This window comes from Lissotriton helveticus, chromosome 10 (assembly GCF_964261635.1).
Source record: "Lissotriton helveticus chromosome 10, aLisHel1.1, whole genome shotgun sequence".
NCBI classification, from domain to species: domain Eukaryota; kingdom Metazoa; phylum Chordata; class Amphibia; order Caudata; family Salamandridae; genus Lissotriton; species Lissotriton helveticus.
Genome location: NC_136071.1, coordinates 219,092,351 through 219,113,566, shown reverse-complemented (window position 1 = coordinate 219,113,566; position 21,216 = coordinate 219,092,351). Strand labels below are relative to the sequence as shown.

Sequence of the window (21,216 nt, the reverse complement as noted above, 5' to 3'; positions counted from 1 at the left end):
CGTTTCTCCTTCACTCTATACATTTCATGTAGTAGTATTGTTAACCCATGTCCTTTCACATACTTGTTGGTACATGGACTCACATTTATTAAAGTTTGCATAGGTACGCATACAACACCATCAATGTAGTACTGTACATGTTGACAATTTCCGGGTTAGTATATAGATGCTATCTTTCTGTCCAAAAGTTTAGTAAATATCGGCCCACAAGAGCCCTCTACTCTCTCAGCAGCTGCTAACATACCCACCAAAAATTCCACCATTCATACTTTACTTGTACCTGGAGCATAAGAATTGAGATCCAGTTGGTAAAAGGGTTATTTTGTTAAAAAAATAGGCCCTTCTACTTCAGCCACATCTAGGCAAATCAGATATTGTCTCTAGGATGCACATTGTTTCTTTTACTGGGTCTAGAAGTGCAAAAGAGTTGCCTTTTTCTCTTGCCATGGACTAGTGGCACATGCCTTGGAATTACATGGTCAGGAGCAGGTTGATACCTCTCTGAGCAGCTTGAAATGAGATTGAAGAGGGTGATCTCTAGTCATTAGTCACTACAAGGAGTTGGGGGAAGTTAGGAGTAGGGTCACATTCACACAGAAAAAACTACTCTTGTTGTTAAAGAGCTGTTATGGGCAAATGCAAAAGCAGCACACTGAGTTAAAAAAGAAGAAGAAACAGCATAGGAAAGTGATGAGACCAACACAAGCTACTAAATGTGTGCATAACATACACAGCAAAGCTTCATGGCCACACACTAAGGCACTACAATGCAGAAGCAGCAGTACCTCAATCACCTGTTGCCTGCGCACCGCGGCCGGGTAGAGTGTAGGCACGGAGAAGGCTGATGCACTTTCCTTCGGGAGAGCCACTCCCTCCTCAGGGTCTGGGATGACTAAGGACACATTCTGCAGGCTCAGTGCCCCCTTCAGTTCAAAACATTAAGGAAACACATCAGTAAGGAAAGATGACACAACTCCATGAGTGCCTCAAGCCGGACCAGCTCTTCATAGCACACCAAATAATGGTTCAGTTGTCTAGCAATAAGATGAGCCTACTTTCTTAAATGAACCACTATACCAAACAACTGCGTACACCAAGTGCTTAATTTGAGTCAGTGGTTTCCTGTACTAGGCAATGAGACTTAATTTTCAACACTGGCACTTATGAGGTAGACCATTGGGTGGTGCTGTTTGTCTAGTTTAGAGATGAGCTTAAGAACAATTGTTTAAGAATTTAATGCACATTAAAATGATTAATACCTGCAACCCGAGCCATCATTTTAGCTTTGGGGGCCTGGAATAGTCTAAATTGTCACACTTGTAGGCGTGTGATTGATGGTAGGTGTGTTAGTACTGTCATTGGCAGCACTAGCAGGGGCAATGGGTGGTGGAAGCTGCAGCGGCCTCATAACAAGGGCACTGGCACTTATTATTTTACAAATTAAGTAGTGCTCCCACCCCTGGTACATCATTCTGGTAAACATCGTTTACAACGATGTTTACACAGTGCATGCCATTACAACGTGGTCATTACAACAACCAAGTTGTTACATCGCATGCCATTACAATGCAAGCCGTTACAACGACTTCTTGTAGGGGGCAGAAGGTGTTGGATTTTAAATCAGCAAATCAAAAGGGAGAGAGAGGACTAGGTAAGCCAGTCCGGGTCCCCTGGTTATATGTAGAGATATCAATATAGGACTAGCTATGTTGTGTTAGAGGAAACTCAGAAGGTATATCTGTAGGCAAACCCTTAGGTTTGGTCATGAAGCCCTCACACACCAACCTAGTTGGTGTCATGCTTCATCATCGGGCCCACCACAGTGACACCGAATGTGTCCCGGGTGTGCTGCGACTCCAGATTACTGAGGAGCTGGTATTCTTACTGAGTGTGCAGTGTTGGTGAGAATGAAGATGAAAGGTTTTAAAAGCTATACAGGTGGTCCCAGTTCCCGAGGGTAAGAGGTAAATTTAATACCTGGGCCCCTGTTAGCAAGATAAAAAGGCTGTGGACGATGTGGAGTATATTAGGGGCTCCTACGTCCTTGTGGTCTACATGTTTCAGCCAGGCCTTTTGATTAAAACTGGCTTTCCTCAGGACCAAATGAGTATGTGTGGGTGAAAATAAACTATATTAAGTGAAAGTGTGTGGTAAAAAAGTGTTGCACTCGCTAAGGTGCCGTACGTGTAAGAGTCAATCATTCGGGACACTGGAGCAGGACGATAGGTCGCAGGAACCGCTGATCGGAAATACCGATCTTCTTTCCCTCCCTGCCAAGTGACCCATGAGGCTTTAACAGCAAGTAGCAAGTTAAAGCAGAGGGAATCCCCCTCTTACACGTACGGCACCTTAGCGAGTGCAACACTTTTTTACCACACACTTTCACTTAATATAGTTTATTTTCACCCACACATACTCATTTGGTCCTGAGGAAAGCCAGTTTTAATCAAAAGGCCTGGCTGAAACATGTAGACCACAAGGACGTAGGAGCCCCTAATATACTCCACATCGTCCACAGCCTTTTTATCTTGCTAACAGGGGCCCAGGTATTAAATTTACCTCTTACCCTCGGGAACTGGGACCACCTGTATAGCTTTTAAAACCTTTCATCTTCATTCTCACCAACACTGCACACTCAGTAAGAATACCAGCTCCTCAGTAATCTGGAGTCGCAGCACACCCGGGACACATTCGGTGTCACTGTGGTGGGCCCGATGATGAAGCATGACACCAACTAGGTTGGTGTGTGAGGGCTTCATGACCAAACCTAAGGGTTTGCCTACAGATATACCTTCTGGATTTTAAATCAAACACTTTCCCTACTGTTGCACACACTGGAGTTGGAATAGTAAATTATACTTTTCCAACATCCAGCGCCCCCCCTCCTACAGAAAGTCATTGTAATGACTTGCGTTGTAATGGCCTGCGATATAACAAAGCGGTCATTGTAATGACTTGCGTTGTAATGGCCTGCGATGTAACAAAGCGGTGATTGTAATGACGTTTTGTAATGGCATGCGTTCTAAATGCATGGAGTGTAACATGGCCTATTCAACATTCTCTGCTGTAAAGGGCTTTGATTGCTGAGCTTTAAAAGCAGAAAACATGACAAAGTCAAATATTTTCATTGTGTCCCCCTAGTGGCTCCTCCCAGTAACATTAATAGACCCTGATTGCAAGCTACATGTTCAATTCCGATCCCTGTGCAAACAGAAATTTCCACAGAGATCAAACATCTGAGTTGTGTGATAATAATCACCCCCTTCCCGCTGTTTTCCCAGCGAGACTGTCACAAGTCAATGTACTGCAATTTATAAGTTGAAAAGGCTCAGAAAAAAGGCAAAGTAGTCACATTTTAATATTTTAGATACCAATTCTGCATGCTATGTCTATATTCTCCTCCACAAATCAGAATAAGAGCTACTTACCACACCTGGCCCTCAAGAGTGGTACATTTTCCCTGATCACCTAGCAAACACTGCACGGATTGGAATCATGAACTTAGCAGTAATAACTGCATCCCCCCAAATGTTCCCTAGGTGAACGTCTGCAGTTCAAACCTGGCAAACCGTACCAGAGAAACATTTTGAGGTACAAAAAAATGTACAGAAATCCGCATTTTATTCCCCATTTGGATGAGATAAATTTACAACTACAGTTATTTATGAGCTCTGATGGATACTGATCCCAGGGCTATTGGTTTTCATTCTGGCTGATTATTTACTCATCCACGCATTTTAAGAGAACCCTGGCAAATAACTCACCCTCTGGAATTTACATAGTGTGGTGAATACCTTACTCTATTCAGCACAACTTGTAATGAGGGACTTAGAGACTTGTAATTTAAGGTACCAATCAATGGTGCAATATTTCTCACACCTAATATATTACCACACCCGTTGGGCTGGAGTTTATTGGGTGCAGTAAACGTGCAAACATTACGATTATTATCTGAAAATTCGGCATACCAAAAATCCAGATGTCCCATCAGACTCTTTCCAGTGTTACATTTCTGCAGGTTTTACATGTGAAAATGTACTGAGGGGAAATATGGAAGTGAGGTACCTATCACAGAGATCCTAACAGCGATATGTTCAATAACACCGAGTTAAAGCACATATCCCAATTAATAGGGCTGATTGTAGTCAAGGCCTTAGAAGTATATTGCCCTGCAAATCTAAGCCGAATTCGTAAAAAAGATCTTTTCACCTTAGCATAAAGGTGAAGTGAGCAACTTTTTCTAAGAAAATGGGTGCAGGGGAAGGTGAACATGAAGTGCTTCATTCACAGAACTTCATTTGCATATAGGTGCACTCTTAACTGTCTCCATGTGGATGCTCAAAAGAAGGATCCTGCTTAGTAGATATCCATGCTTTCGGATGGAGTTTACAAAAGTGTAAAATGTGCCAGAATTTCCAGAGTTGTAATTTTCAGATAGTAATTAAAACAGGGGTTCTCCCTGGGGTGGGGTTGTCAATGGGTGACCATTAAAAATATAGAGGAAAAAAAACCTAATTTGTAACTTTATGCAGATTCACAAAAAGTGTGCTGTGACATATTCTTTTCGTACTCCTGGTTAACTGCAGAACTTCAGTAGTAAGGCAGGAGTAGTGAAGGAGCAGGAAACACATACTCACAGAATAATCTTTATGAATGTGTACTCACAAGCATTCCTATCTTAAGGCACTTTTCCTCTCAAAGTAAACAAAGTTTCTTACTTGAAAAAAATCTTTAAAAGAGTTGTCCCAAAGTATTTGTTCACATCAAGGAAAAGATTTTCAAGTCCAAAAAACAAGAACAAGTATGGACTTAATGTTTTTTTTAAAATTGGCCTGCAGATTTCCCATCTGCTGCCATTTGCAGGTACAAATTAGGGGAACAGGTCAAAGCCAGAAATTTTAAAATGTTCATTGATTTCCAGACGAACACCTGGGTTTGTTTTGTGAATATCCAGAAATGAGTACAATTTGAAAATATTGGTTCAAACCTGTGGCTCATAGAAGTGATATTTTGTAAAACTCTGGATCACAATTCTCAGATGACATTCTTATATGGCACATCAATTTTAAAGTGTGAATAAAAGCATAGGGAGAAAAGTTGCGGGCCTAGTTGCTTAGTTTCTGGCAGTAAACTTTGGAGACTTGAGTTTAAATTCTTGCTTGGCACTCAAATCCTATTGGTACTATACACCTCACAGAATTCATAAATATAACCTGTTTAAACCCCCTGAGTGCTGGTGACAATGCGGTTTCCCCGGCACACTGTTACACATTTCATGGGATTGCCCAAACCTTTGGGAACATTAAATATAGAGCATGCACCCCTGTTTAGTCGAGTCCTGAAATGCTATCATGAATATGCCTCGTTTGCTTTTCTTCTTTAATGTTTGGATATCTAATAAAGAAACTTAAACTATAAATTAATAAATATAATCAAGAGTTAAATGAATAAAAAAATTGATCAATAACGTGTATTCTTTTTTGTAGAGATTTATGATCAAATTAATTAAATTGAAGGGTACAAAACAATATTCGCATATCCACAAGTGACAGAGATTAAAAATCTTTCAAATAGAAATATCTACTAATCACTTATATAGATCGCCCATTTCTAAAACCTATTTACAAGTAGACATTTTTCTTTAACATATTTAAAAATTCCTATATAATAATATTATTTTGTTCATGAAAATAGGTTAAACTGTTTGATGTTTCAGTCTTGTCATGTGATACATCTAGTAGACCATCTTCAGGACAGTAAGATTCTTATGTAGAATGAAGACCCTCTAGAGAGCAGATCAATGTAAGACCTTAAGGTAATTAGTCCAAGTATATAGTAAAATCTTAAAGAAAATTTGTGCCACCAGTATGCCGTGAACAATTGGCATAATTTGCATCGGAGCCGTAAAGAGGTAGTTACGCTGTCTGAATTTGGCATGTCTACAGTGGCGTTCTTGTATACAAAAGGCGCCGTCTCAGTTCAACATCTCGGCAGAGAAAACACAGCTGCTCTGGCTGGACGCAAAACAGAGATGGCGCCTTCAGAAATAGTCTCTGTTATCGGTCAGAATCTTTCAGAACAGAAAACTTGTTTTGCTACAACACAAAAGCACTTTTCCTTGCCACGTGTTTCTGCAATGCCTTTAAACTGCAGCCCAGCCAGAGCACAATGTGTTCCTGAAAGCCACATAGTTTTGTCATAGATACAGGTGGTATAGATACACACCACAGTCCACATATGACATTTACCTCCCATACCCTTGACACATGTTCTGTGCCATCTGGTATGGTCTTATAGGAAAGGTAAATACACCAATTGTGTGAAAACAATTTTATCAGTACTATTTTAGAGTCTGACCACGCACTGTGGGTCTGAATAGCAGTGCCACAGGGCACATAGTTCTAACACCAGCAAAAATAAGGTCTGAAACTCATGACCTCCTGATCTAACCCAGATCTCTTGACTGGGGTGAATGTTTTGATTTGTTCTGCATTCCGTTCTTCAATTGTGTGTCTTTTGCTTTCTTGCCTCAAGTGCGTTGGGCATGCCCAAACGTGGGTCCCGGGCTGTGCCACTGGATTCAGGCTATCCTGGCTGATGAGGGGTGAAACCTCGAAACCAGCCCAAGGATGCTTGTTTCCGGTCCAGGGAGGACCTGGCTTGGCAGTTCGATCTGGACTGTTCCCATGAGGCACAGGGTCAAGACTGATTAGCATAAGGCCAGGTCTAAACTGGAGTGGCATAGTGAGCAAAAGAATGATGGATTTAATCCAGATCTCTTGAATGGGGGTGAATGTTTTGATTTGTTCTGCATTCCGTCCATCAATTGTGTGTCTTTTGCTTTCTTGCCCCAAGTGCGTTGGGCATGCCCAAACGTGGGTCCCGGGCTCACAGTGCCACTGGATTCAGGCTATCCTGGCTGATGAGGGGTGAAACCCCGAAACCAGTCCAAAGATTCTTGTTTCCGGTCCAGGGAGGACCTGGCTTGGCAGTTCGATCTGGACTGTTCCCATGAGGCACAGGGTCAAGACTGATTTGCATATGGCCAGGTCTAAACTGGGGTAGCATGGGGAGCATAAGAATGATTGAATATAACCCAGATCTCTTGACTGGGGGTGAATATTTTGATTTGTTCTGCATTCTGTCCATCAATTGTGGCTCCTTTGCTTCCTGATCTGCACCCAGCATCCATTAATAATATTTTGAAAGTAACCTAAATCATTATTTTTTCTTGAGTATGCTCATAGGGGATTCCTAACCTCGCTCACCCATCTCTAATCATAGAGTGTTCAGCGCAACATGAGTGAATGTCTTTCTATCCAACTGTTGAAACGCGCAAAGGATAGTTTTAACTCCAAGCCATACACACATGAATCTGCTCAATCACCCCTTTTTCATGCTGAACACCATTCTTTAATGCCTCACTATTCAACAAATCTTGTGGGAGTTCCTCCTGCCAAAGCATAATGCATGTCCTGTTAGTGCAGTGTATGGAAAGTATTTCAGTGTTCATTCTGTTTTCAATCTGAGTTTCACAATGATATTTAAATAGGACAGCTTTGCATTACAACCTCATATGTGCTGTCTCCCTGGAGTTACTATATTTATCCCCAGTAAACTGATTCTGCAGTGACTCTAATAGTATTAGAGCACCATATTTTCGACAGTGTGTATTCGTATGATGCATGGACTTTAATACCCTTAAAATAACCTATCTGTCAGAGTAGGTGTTCCTGTGACCCGTGTCTGCCAAAGCCCTAGAATATGACTTTAGTACCCTTGAAATTCTCTATATTCAGACACCCATGATTTACACTTTCAGTGTTATAATACTCTGCTCTCCATTCTCCACATATATTGTTATCAATTGCTCACCAGGATACACAAAGGCATTGTACACGCTATAATAAACAACAAAGAAATACTACACACTTGCCTTGTTGGTATATACAATACAGTTAGCCATCACGTTTCTCCTTCACTCTATACATTTCATGTAGTAGTATTGTTAACCCATGTCCTTTCACATACTTGTTGGTACATGGACTCACATTTATTAAAGTTTGCATAGGTACGCATACAACACCATCAATGTAGTACTGTACATGTTGACAATTTCTGGGTTAGTATATAGATGCTATCTTTCTGTCCAAACGTTTAGTAAATATCGGCCCACAAGAGCCCTCTACTCTCTCAGCAGCTGCTAACATACCCACCAAAAATTCCACCATTCATACTTTACTAGTACCTGGAGCATAAGAATTGAGATCCAGTTGGTAAAAGGGTTATTTTGTTAAAAAAATAGGCCCTTCTACTTCAGCCACATCTAGGCAAATCAGATATTGTCTCTAGGATGCACATTGTTTCTTTTACTGGGTCTAGAAGTGCAAAAGAGTTGCCTTTTTCTCTTGCCATGGACTAGTGGCACATGCCTTGGAATTACATGGTCAGGAGCAGGTTGATACCTCTCTGAGCAGCTTGAAATGAGATTGAAGAGGGTGATCTCTAGTCATTAGTCACTACAAGGAGTTGGGGGAAGTTAGGAGTAGGGTCACATTCACACAGAAAAAACTACTCTTGTTGTTAAAGAGCTGTTATGGGCAAATGCAAAAGCAGCACACTGAGTTAAAAAAGAAGAAGAAACAGCATAGGAAAGTGATGAGACCAACACAAGCTACTAAATGTGTGCATAACATACACAGCAAAGCTTCATGGCCACACACTAAGGCACTACAATGCAGAAGCAGCAGTACCTCAATCACCTGTTGCCTGCGCACCGCAGCCCGGTAGAGTGTAGGCACGGAGAAGGCTGATGCACTTTCCTTCGGGAGAGCCACTCCCTCCTCAGGGTCTGGGATGACTAAGGACACATTCTGCAGGCTCAGTGCCCCCTTCAGTTCAAAACATTAAGGAAACACATCAGTAAGGAAAGATGACACAACTCCATGAGTGCCTCAAGCCGGACCAGCTCTTCATAGCACACCAAATAATGGTTCAGTTGTCTAGCAATAAGATGAGCCTACTTTCTTAAATGAACCACTATACCAAACAACTGCGTACACCAAGTGCTTAATTTGAGTCAGTGGTTTCCTGTACTAGGCAATGAGACTTAATTTTCAACACTGGCACTTATGAGGTAGACCATTGGGTGGTGCTGTTTGTCTAGTTTAGAGATGAGCTTAAGAACAATTGTTTAAGAATTTAATGCACATTAAAATGATTAATACCTGCAACCCGAGCCATCATTTTAGCTTTGGGGGCCTGGAATAGTCTAAATTGTCACACTTGTAGGCGTGTGATTGATGGTAGGTGTGTTAGTACTGTCATTGGCAGCACTAGCAGGGGCAATGGGTGGTGGAAGCTGCAGCGGCCTCATAACAAGGGCACTGGCACTTATTATTTTACAAATTAAGTAGTGCTCCCACCCCTGGTACATCATTCTGGTAAACATCGTTTACAACGATGTTTACACAGTGCATGCCATTACAACGTGGTCATTACAACAACCAAGTTGTTACATCGCATGCCATTACAATGCAAGCCGTTACAACGACTTCTTGTAGGGGGCAGAAGGTGTTGGATTTTAAATCAAACACTTTCCCTACTGTTGCACACACTTGAGTTGGAATAGTAAATTATACTTTTCCAACATCCAGCGCCCCCCCTCCTACAGAAAGTCATTGTAATGACTTGCGTTGTAATGGCCTGCGATATAACAAAGCGGTCATTGTAATGACTTGCGTTGTAATGGCCTGCGATGTAACAAAGCGGTGATTGTAATGACGTTTTGTAATGGCATGCGTTCTAAATGCATGGAGTGTAACATGGCCTATTCAACATTCTCTGCTGTAAAGGGCTTTGATTGCTGAGCTTTAAAAGCAGAAAACATGACAAAGTCAAATATTTTCATTGTGTCCCCCTAGTGGCTCCTCCCAGTAACATTAATAGACCCTGATTGCAAGCTACATGTTCAATTCCGATCCCTGTGCAAACAGAAATTTCCACAGAGATCAAACATCTGAGTTGTGTGATAATAATCACCCCCTTCCCGCTGTTTTCCCAGCGAGACTGTCACAAGTCAATGTACTGCAATTTATAAGTTGAAAAGGCTCAGAAAAAAGGCAAAGTAGTCACATTTTAATATTTTAGATACCAATTCTGCATGCTATGTCTATATTCTCCTCCACAAATCAGAATAAGAGCTACTTACCACACCTGGCCCTCAAGAGTGGTACATTTTCCCTGATCACCTAGCAAACACTGCACGGATTGGAATCATGAACTTAGCAGTAATAACTGCATCCCCCCAAATGTTCCCTAGGTGAACGTCTGCAGTTCAAACCTGGCAAACCGTACCAGAGAAACATTTTGAGGTACAAAAAAATGTACAGAAATCCGCATTTTATTCCCCATTTGGATGAGATAAATTTACAACTACAGTTATTTATGAGCTCTGATGGATACTGATCCCAGGGCTATTGGTTTTCATTCTGGCTGATTATTTACTCATCCACGCATTTTAAGAGAACCCTGGCAAATAACTCACCCTCTGGAATTTACATAGTGTGGTGAATACCTTACTCTATTCAGCACAACTTGTAATGAGGGACTTAGAGACTTGGAATTTAAGGTACCAATCAATGGTGCAATATTTCTCACACCTAATATATTACCACACCCGTTGGGCTGGAGTTTATTGGGTGCAGTAAACGTGCAAACATTACGATTATTATCTGAAAATTGGGCATACCAAAAATCCAGATGTCCCATCAGACTCTTTCCAGTGTTACATTTCTGCAGGTTTTACATGTGAAAATGTACTGAGGGGAAATATGGAAGTGAGGTACCTATCACAGAGATCCTAACAGCGATATGTTCAATAACACCGAGTTAAAGCACATATCCCAATTAATAGGGCTGACTGTAGTCAAGGCCTTAGAAGTATATTGCCCTGCAAATCTAAGCCGAATTCGTAAAAAGGATCTTTTCACCTTAGCATAAAGGTGAAGTGAGCAACTTTTTCTAAGAAAATGGGTGCAGGGGAAGGTGAACATGAAGTGCTTCATTCACAGAACTTCATTTGCATATAGGTGCACTCTTAACTGTCTCCATGTGGATGCTCAAAAGAAGGATCCTGCTTAGTAGATATCCATGCTTTCGGATGGAGTTTACAAAAGTGTAAAATGTGCCAGAATTTCCAGAGTTGTAATTTTCAGATAGTAATTAAAACAGGGGTTCTCCCTGGGGTGGGGTTGTCAATGGGTGACCATTAAAAATATAGAGGAAAAAAAACCTAATTTGTAACTTTATGCAGATTCACAAAAAGTGTGCTGTGACATATTCTTTTCGTACTCCTGGTTAACTGCAGAACTTCAGTAGTAAGGCAGGAGTAGTGAAGGAGCAGGAAACACATACTCACAGAATAATCTTTATGAATGTGTACTCACAAGCATTCCTATCTTAAGGCACTTTTCCTCTCAAAGTAAACAAAGTTTCTTACTTGAAAAAAATCTTTAAAAGAGTTGTCCCAAAGTATTTGTTCACATCAAGGAAAAGATTTTCAAGTCCAAAAAACAAGAACAAGTATGGACTTAATGTTTTCTTTAAAATTGGCCTGCAGATTTCCCATCTGCTGCCATTTGCAGGTACACATTAGGGGAACAGGTCAAAGCCAGAAATTTTAAAATGTTCATTGATTTCCAGACGTACACCTGGGTTTGTTTTGTGAATATCCAGAAATGAGTACAATTTGAAAATATTGGTTCAAACCTGTGGCTCATAGAAGTGATATTTTGTAAAACTCTGGATCACAATTCTCAGATGACATTCTTATATGGCACATCAATTTTAAAGTGTGAATAAAAGCATAGGGAGAAAAGTTGCGGGCCTAGTTGCTTAGTTTCTGGCAGTAAACTTTGGAGACTTGAGTTTAAATTCTTGCTTGGCACTCAAATCCAAATGATGTTTTGAGCAAATTACTCACTCTGTATGTGCCTAAAAGTATACAAGTGTGTGGAATGTAATGTCGGCTACCCCGAGTACCTTTACACTCTGGTTGTCTTGCAATGGTGACTGTATTAAAGTGATCCTAGTCAGCGTTTTGACATTACAAGCCTGAGCATATGCACCTCCTGAGGATTTTTGAGAATCCACAAAATGATTGAATCTATGAAAAACATGGATAAAAACCTATGACTCTTAGAAGTGAGGACATTTTTGAGACTCGGCCTCCTAATTCTTACATACAACTTCAATTTCAATCTGCAGATAACGATTCAAGGGAAAAATATTTTGTCTGGTGGCTATGCTGCTGGCATTGGAACCTGGAGATTACATCTAATCCTGGCTCCTGCACTTCATAGCAAATCATGTGATTCTCGGCAAATTGTTTATCTCCCTGCGCCGAAAGCTTTTTAAGTGTGTGAAATTTAATGTCAGTGTGAATTGATGCACACTGTTCCGCCGCTGTCCAGCTAGGTTCACTTCATACAGCGGCGGACTATTTTTCGACCCTGCTGAAAGCACTTCTAAGCAGTGGCTAGCTCTCCTCTTGACAATCTTGCCCAGTCGATTTTTGTCAAAGTGATTCCTGACCACTGTGTTTACAATATAATTCTATAAAGAGCCACCTCGGGGGAACAAAAGACACAGACACAGATGAATATTAACATGATTTTTTTTTTAAAGTACAAAAATATGGAATTACCGTAGGTAGCGCAGATGAGTTGTGACCACATTGACAAGGAGAGGAGCAAAACCTGCCAGCATTTTCTAAGTGAGAAATGTGAAATAAAGTACACTGACCAACACAAGCAAACTGAGTAACGGAGAAAGGTGATGCTACAAAGTTAAGAGGGACTTATTTACATGCCCTTTGCGCCACTTTTTCCCATATTAAAATTAAAAGTGATGCAACGGCGGTGCAAGGGGCTTGTAAATAAGCCCAAGAAAGCCCAAATATGGCCTGACTTAACAGAATGGGTGTACAACCACTAGCTGCAGGCTGTTGGATATTTATCAAATGCTTTTTGATTTAACCCAACTATCATGTGATCACTACATTTTGTTTATGTGTTTTAGTCATTCAGATTCAAATTCAATAAAATGATTGTTCATTATTTTATTATTATCTAATTGTGATGACAAACATGATATCAGAAAGCAATATAATGTAAATTAGCTCAGTAACATCACGTGCCAAAGTAATTATTGGGGCACTCAGCACTCCTTTCTCCGGGCAAATGGCTCCGTCAGGACCCCATTCCCAGGTAGGAGCCATGCATTTCTAGAAAAATGTGGAAGGGGAAAATGATGATGCATTGCAAGCAGCTCAACTAACACATGGGACCCCAAAGTAGAAAGATCAGGTGTCAGTGCTTAATTTGTGCTGGTGTATGTCATTGGTACTTACTTATGACTGATCACCACATGGTCGTGCTGTCTGTCTAATTTATACCAGAAACATAAGTTTAACTTTTAAATAAACATTTAAAAAATAATTCTAGAATGTCCAAGCTGTTCTAGCTGCTTTGGGTGGCCTGGAATAGTCACTTTTCTAGGAGTGTGATGTTTAGTTGGGAGTATTCATACTGGCACGTGGCAAAGACGGCAGTTCCAGTCGTTATTGCAAGCTGCAGTGGCATCCTGAGCAATACCTTGGGCCATGGCACATGTTTATTTACAAATTAAACAATGCTTGGTGTATTTCCTGCTCAGATCTCTGGTTTGGTGCAAAGGTTTCTAACAGCTGAAGTGGTATTAACATGGTTTATTTGGGTGTGAGGCTTCCCCTTCACAATGTGCATATAGTGTAGAACCCACTCCTGGCAAATAAAGACAAAACAAATCTCCAAAGATCCCAATCTCCACTTTACCATGTTGCACAACATCTACCATTATGCCAAGCAAGGTACAGAGAGAAGCTAACCAGATCCTATATGTTGGCTTCATTACACTTCTGTAATGTAATATACAGAATCTCCTAGATAGACTTACATGCAGGCTTTTTTTCATGGCCTGACATTAACAGTACAAAACGCACATATGGATCTGTGTATTTAGTCCGTGTAGAAATAATGGATTGATAGTGTATCTGAAGTCCCTAGATAGCATTTCTTCCTTAGCAGTAAACCCAAGAGAACCAGGACTCTGATTGGCTCCCTGACATAACCACCTCCTCCCTCTCTTGTCTGTAGATAGCCGCATGTTAATGCCATGAGAGGATACTGCAGCACAGTGGCATGCCTATGGAGGCGGGATTTCGAAACTGTAAAATCCATCCTCCTAAATTAATTGATTCTCAGTGGTTTGTTGTGACTGCACCTCCGTTTCATCCACTCTGTTAGTTTCTGATTGTGTATAATTGTACCTGTTGATACCCTCTCTTTATTTCTATATTGATTTATGTTCAAATTGCGGATGTGTTGCATGGTTGATTTTGTCATGTGTTGGGGTGAAATTATTAATTTAACGTCAAGGAATGCCATTGCACTATTCAACATTTATAGCCTTGAATTAAATATTTCATGACAAAGAGATGCACTGAAACATGGTAGGCACACCCTGTTGTAGAGTCACTTTTCCAGAGGTGTATGGAATGTATGGGTCAGTACAGGTCATGAACCGTGGTTACTGTGCCCATAAAGCTGAGTTGCAAAGCCCTCCTGAATGTATTCGATCAGAACAGAAGCAGCGAATGGGTTGTGACGTTCCAGAGATTTGCTTCTGCAAACTTTCTACAATGTTTTGAAAAGTTTGACAACTTCCTGAGACTTTTTAAAAATCCCTATAAAAAAAACAAGTTTTAGCAGGAGAATTATCTCACCAAAAGTTTTTGCAGAAATATTTTTTCACAAAATCTCTTTTTCAGGATTTGTGGATTACAAACGAACTCCTCGGTCTACAGGAGTGATGCATTCTGAAAAAGTGGTTAATACTTCAGTGACACGTTAAATGATTCATATGTGTATTACCACTAATCTGTTATTCCATCACTAAATACTTCCAAAGTGAAATTGAAGTGCCTGATATTGGGAATCACGCAATAATATGTTTCTCCTCATGTCTTCATCATGTAACAGTGGTTCATCCACAAAGCATCAAGATCAACACATTAAATGAATATATGTGTTAGCTTTACCATTCCTTGCTTTGCTGAAGCCGGAAACTCGGACTTTAGGGTCTCTTGACTTCCAAATGCAGCTTTAATGTCGGGTGTGGGGGTGCAGACCCCAGCACTGCTGGGAGAGTTGATACCACGGGACATTTCCATTTCCAGCTCTATCTCAGCGTCCATTTCTGCGTCCTCCCTGGCTTCCTTGTTGCTCTCCTCTAGGTGTTTCATGAGTACCGCCACCACAACATTGACGAGGACAAATTGGGCGATCAGGACAAACGTGACAAAGTAGACGGGGGAGATGAAGGGCAGGTAGGTGAGGCAGTGCTTGTCATCAAGGGTGCATTCACGCAGAGTGTCCTGGAAGAAAGGAAAAGGAAATCGTTTTGGATTGCATGTCAGTAGCAGAATACAAACCACAGACAGAAGCTGTGGCATAGCATACTTTCTTCATTGGAAAATATGCTTAGTTTTGATGTATAAGGCACATTAGGGTGTAGGTTCTCAAACAATGGTGCAGCAAACCAATGTCTTCCTAACTATACATGCCTGATGCAATAACTGCCAATTGCTGATACTGTTCACACTGAAACGAGGATATTTATCTAAGATGTAAATTGGCTCTGCACATCCTATCTGTCAATAGTCTGATCTACAGCCATTGAGTGATATTTACTCTTGCCTCAGGATGTCTGCTCACCTTGTACCACAAAGACATCCCCAGAGCCTGATGCAGGTCTTATTAAATGTCCTTGCTCTTTATCTTTCAACCTAAGCAACGCAAAAGATGTCTAATTGATCCACACGTCAAACTGTAAAGAAATGCATCGGTGGTCCTTGACTTAGTTGGTCCCACCTCATCTAGGAACATGTTCATGATTCCTTGAAAGAATGCATGTCTTGCACAGAACGTTACTATCCTTGAGTTACTTCAAAGTTTCAATCCTAGCCTCATGCCTACATCTTGTCTCTAGCTTGTGTATATTGATGTTCTGTAGTTTGCAAATAGATCCGTCTAATGCAAGGTGGGAGATTGTGCAATGTGGAAGGAAATACAAGTTGGTAATACTCCCTTGTACTACTCTATAAGGTGTGCTTTTTCATATCACAGCTTCCATTGGTAATTATATTCATATAGCATATATGTTGATAGTGTGTGTTGATAAAACAAAGCCACCAGAGACAAGCAAGCACATTCACTAGGCTTTCAGAAAGCAAAAATCAGACTTAGGGCCTGATTTAGATCTTGAAGGATGGTTTACTCCATCACAACAGTGACGAATATCCCATCCGCCAGAATGTAAATCCCATAAAATATGATGGGATTTATATTTCTGCGTACAGGATATCTGTCACCATCGTGATGGAGTAACCCATCCACCAAGATCTAAATCAGGCCCTTAGTCTGGTAAAAGGCATATCATGTGTAATTCAGAAAAAGGCTAAGGAATGGGGCCTGTGAATGAATAATCAACTTCAGTCATGCACACAATAAAGTGAACATACAATTGGACATAGATTTGAGAGGTTGTTATACTCAGGGGAGCAAAAAGGTTTCAGCAGGCATGTCAATGAACCATCTTGTAACCTTAGAATTAGAAAGCCATAATGTTGACCTTTTAGGATCCGAAGATGAAGTATACCCCACTATCCTACTTATCCAAAACTGATGAGTCTCTGAAGCGACTATTAAAAAGACCCAATCGTCCCTATCTATCCAGAGCAAACAGACCAGGAAACCCTCAGGGGGATGAATCTTCAAGTCAAAGGGTTCCCTGTGTATTCCCTGCAGTTTTCCCTATTTCTCCTTTTAGTTTACATTTACATCCAACCACCATCTCAGGTCATCAAGCACCAATGTTTTGAGTTTCAGATGTTAGCTATTGAGCCGAGGCTGGAGAATGGGTTTGCAAAACAGGTCTGCTAAAACAATACCTGCAATATGTCTATGAATGAATGCCTCATGAATTCCTCCAGTTCAATGGCATTAACCTTACCCCCAAGTGCTGGGTAACAGTAATCACAAGATTACTTAGATCAGCTGGTCCTACAAAAGTATCAGCTCTGTTGCAAAAGGTCTATAGCCAGTGGGTTTATCTTTAACATTTGACTCCTCTCCACAAGTACAGTGGTTTAAAGATCCAATCTCCAGCTTACCAAATTTCAAATTATTCAATCACTTTACCAACCAAGGCCAAGAGTGAACTTAACAAGATCCTCTTTAAAGACTTGGTTAAACCCCTGCAGCATATTCTATATAGATAGGTGTATAAAGTTCTTTTGTGAATTCCATTATCAAGATAGAAAATACACACACATTTTCAAATGCAAAATATTCAAGCAATGGAAATTTTTAACTTTTTGTCCCCCATGGGAAAAATATGATTACACATGAAACCCCTTCCTTACACCCCAACCATTTGGGGGGGGGGGGGATTATTGTCCATTTTGATTCTAGAAACAAATATATACTGCAGCCATGTTTTTTGGGCGGCTGTGATCGGAAGACAATTTTTGAATACCCACAAACTCACATGTTTGATGTGTGTGTGCAAAACTTTCCAGGGGACCTTTGCCCTGGAGACCATTTTCCCTTCATGGGAGATTCACTCCCTACTAAAGTGTAGATTCAAGTTTTGTTAATACCAAGTACAAATAACTTTGGGCTTGATTTAAGGTATGGCGAACAGTGGAGGTCACTGCAGCCTTCGCCCTGGTTGGACTTCCATCTGACATATCCAGAGATCCCCGCTAGCCCTGCAGAGACCCTGTGCTTTCAAGGAAGCTGATGCTGTGGCTGCTCCATTGATGGCATGAAATGTTTGGTGCACGTCTGCCATGTTTTTTATATCAGTGCACCAAATTCATTTGGTTTTTCAGAAACAAATTTCGTAAGAGGGAGTTTGTTGCAGAAAAACAAAAAAACAATGGTCCTCACAACCTGAGGATTTTATCCTCGGGTGTGGAGGGGGTCATTATTTTTAGGTCTTGCCTGATACAATGCATTCGCTGCTCTGCGAGGCTTCTAGTAAGGACTTCCATCTAACACATCTTTTCCTCAGTTTTTTTTCTCCCGGCCACGCATTTGATTGGCCATTTGCGTAAGGCTTCCACAAAAGAAAGCACGCAAATGGCCAAAGGTTCGGGTCAGTCCAGCCTTATCTTTAAATGTTCCCTCCCATGGCCTATGTGTCTTGGGAGCGAGCAGCCATCTGTTTCAAATTACCACGCCCGCGTCTCGTGGTCACGTTAATTGGAAACAGATGACGGTCGCGCTGGTCCTGGTGCACTTTTGCTCCAAACGTGGCGCTTTCACTTTCGCCACCGACCAAGCACACGCGGCTGCGCTTGTCTACTCTTGCCTTACCCCCTCACTGCGGTATGGCTGGGATCTGCTCTTCTGCCTATGCTGGGGTTAGTTTTTGCTTTGGGATTGACAGTGGGATTGGTGCTTGGCGCTCGGGTTGGAAGGAGAGCGGATGTTCGGCATCTCCTCCTCTTGGTAGCCTGTGCCCTGCTGGCCCCTCGAGGGGTCTTGCAGCTCATCTTGGTCTTCCCTGAGCCTCTTAGCTCCACATGCGCTCCTTATCACTGCAAACCGTGCTGTTTTCTGCTTCCTAAAGTGGGCCTGCAGGTCCCCTCTGTGTCCATCTTGGCTGTTTTAGCCGGCAGTGCCCCATGGGATGGTCTTTATGTCAGGGTGGGTGTGGGTGTATGGCTCCTGGAGGGGGTTAATTTGTCAGTCTTCCTGCCATCTTGTCGGTGCCTCGAGGCGCTATAGGGTCCTGTCTGGGGTTGGACCAGGGTGTCTGGATCCTGGAACCTTCTCCTCAGTCGGTGGGTGGGGATAGCGCTCAGTTTACCAGGGCCAAGGTTGTAGCAGGGGTCTCCTGGTGGATTCCTGATCCGTCTGTCCGGGTCGGCTGGCTACTGCCTCTGTTTTGACCTTTTGTCATGTTAGGTGCCTTCAGGGGAGGGAGGTGGATCTTGTGGCTGGCCGAGCGCCTGTTCTCTTTGCCTCGGTCTTCTGGGTTCTTCCTTGTCGGGTTAGCATGCTTGTGTATTGCCTGCTATTGTGTTGTGCCTCACTGTGCTGTCATCGGCCTGTTTCTGGGGCGGGCGCCTCTTCTCTGGGGGATCACCCCCACCCCCAGGGCAGTCACTTCGGGTTTGTTTGTGACAACAATAGTTTGCTTGTGAAATTCCCCGCGCGGACTCACTCCTCAGGGTGCACTCTTTTTAGGTCTCGCCTAGGCCGAAAGCTTTATGCCATGATCAAAACTGCCTTGCTGCCGATACACTAGCTTGAAGGTGCCCCTTAACTATCCGTCACTCACCTTACTGAAATACACATTATTCGTATTCGTCCTGCAAGTTATCTAGAGCATACGTGGACGTCTTGAGCCGTTTGCTTTCTGTACGTTATGTGCATTAAAGTGTTATACTTGTTTTAATAGTCTGTTGAGGTTTATTCCCTTTGCTCTTAAAAGAGAGTAGGCTTCAAGAGTCCCAGTGACTTCGGAATGTTTACAAAACTTCGATGGGGTTGTCCAACTTTGATGCGTGTGAATACGGATGGGTGACTGCTGTTCTCGGCTGCAGCATTTGGATGCTAAACATGTATTTAGCTGGGTGTTATTACGATCCAAAATTGTTTTAAAGTTGCAACACTACTCTATGATGTTCATTGTTGCAAAATTCAAGGCATCTCGAACTGTCTGGATGATGTGTGGTAGGTCCTCAGCCACTTAAAGCGCTGGTGACACCACGACAATGTTGCTCCTCCTGAGTTTCAAAAAGAGAAGTGTACCCCACCCCCCTGCGAAGGAGAACCATGCAACAAAAAAAAGCATTGGCATAGCCAATAGGTTTCGCCTTTGTGACCTTATACGTTTTTAGCCATGCAAAATTTTATGTCGTTGCAGCAAGGATATTGTGCTGGATAACTAAACACTTATAAGGTCCCAAAGGCGAGACCTATTGGTTATGCCAATGCTTGTTTATTGTTGTTGTTGTTAACAACAGAAGAACAAAGGGCATCAGATTGTCCACTCTAATAGGGTGGCAGTATGATTCCCTTAGTTTGACAGCTCCTAGTTCGTCGGACCATCAGAATACATTTTCTTATGGTGGAGCCAGCAGGGACAGAGCCTTAGGAAAACTGAAGGTTTGCACAAGTCATAATTGAAGGGAAGCGACAAGGGTTTTACTGACAGGATACTCTGTCATGTTTGTGCTAGTACCTGTTTGCCCAACTTTATGCTAGGCCCTAAGCGAATCCCACCCAACATTTCATGACTTAGCTATTGTACTCTTTGCACCCTCCACTTCAGCCTCTCTCTCCACAGGTAACTTCCACCTTATACCAGCATACCCAAATAATTTGGACTTTATAATTTTTTTATGGACCGTACAAAGGTGAAATTTTAGACTGAATTTGCACCATTAGAATATTAACAAATTTAATATATTTGCTGTTTAATCGTGCTCTAAAGTGACCATATAGTAACATGATTGTGCTTTACCAAAAATTTTAAGGAACTAAATAAGTGAAAACTCACAAAATGGTAAGCATCTTTGTGTTAACAATCCTTTAAAAAAGCACTTCTCACAATCAACTGTGCACTCTTCTTAGACCAAGATAGATTAAACCATTGTGTTGGAGAATGAGAGGTACGCACACCAGTCTGTTGAGTTTCTTTTGGGCTTGTTAAAGAAGGAGTGCCATGCATATGAATATATTTGCAGTACCCAAAATGGTATTCCAAAATATTCTAACAGAATTTCACCGTTTTTATAACTCTCTGTGTCTATATATAATGAAGTCGATGCATGGAATGGCCCTCACCTAGGTTTATAGTTTTTTTTTGACAATACATTTTATTGAATTTTTACATCCTATGGGGTGTGCCCCCAACAAGCAATATTCAAACATAGCAATGATCATAGGTATACAAGTCGCTGCCGAGGGTATCCTTTGAGGATCTATAAAACATTCAAACCAACAACCCCCGCCTCCCCCCACCTCCCACCCCTGCACCGCCCTACCCGCTTGAAACACTATACAGGCATATACAAATATGATCGTATCTCCGCGCCGG

The 21,216-nt window shown here is 41.7% G+C and overlaps 1 protein-coding gene across 1 annotated transcript in view; it reads right to left on the bottom strand.

The window, feature by feature from the left end:
- LOC144786174 (voltage-dependent T-type calcium channel subunit alpha-1H-like) overlaps nt 1-21,216 on the bottom strand; it is a 1,055,750-nt gene that overhangs the window by 29,874 nt on the left and 1,004,660 nt on the right. The window contains exon 30 of the mRNA XM_078665169.1: nt 15,140-15,475. Within this exon, the coding sequence (XP_078521295.1) occupies nt 15,140-15,475 (336 nt within the window). The remainder of the gene's footprint in view (nt 1-15,139; nt 15,476-21,216) is intronic.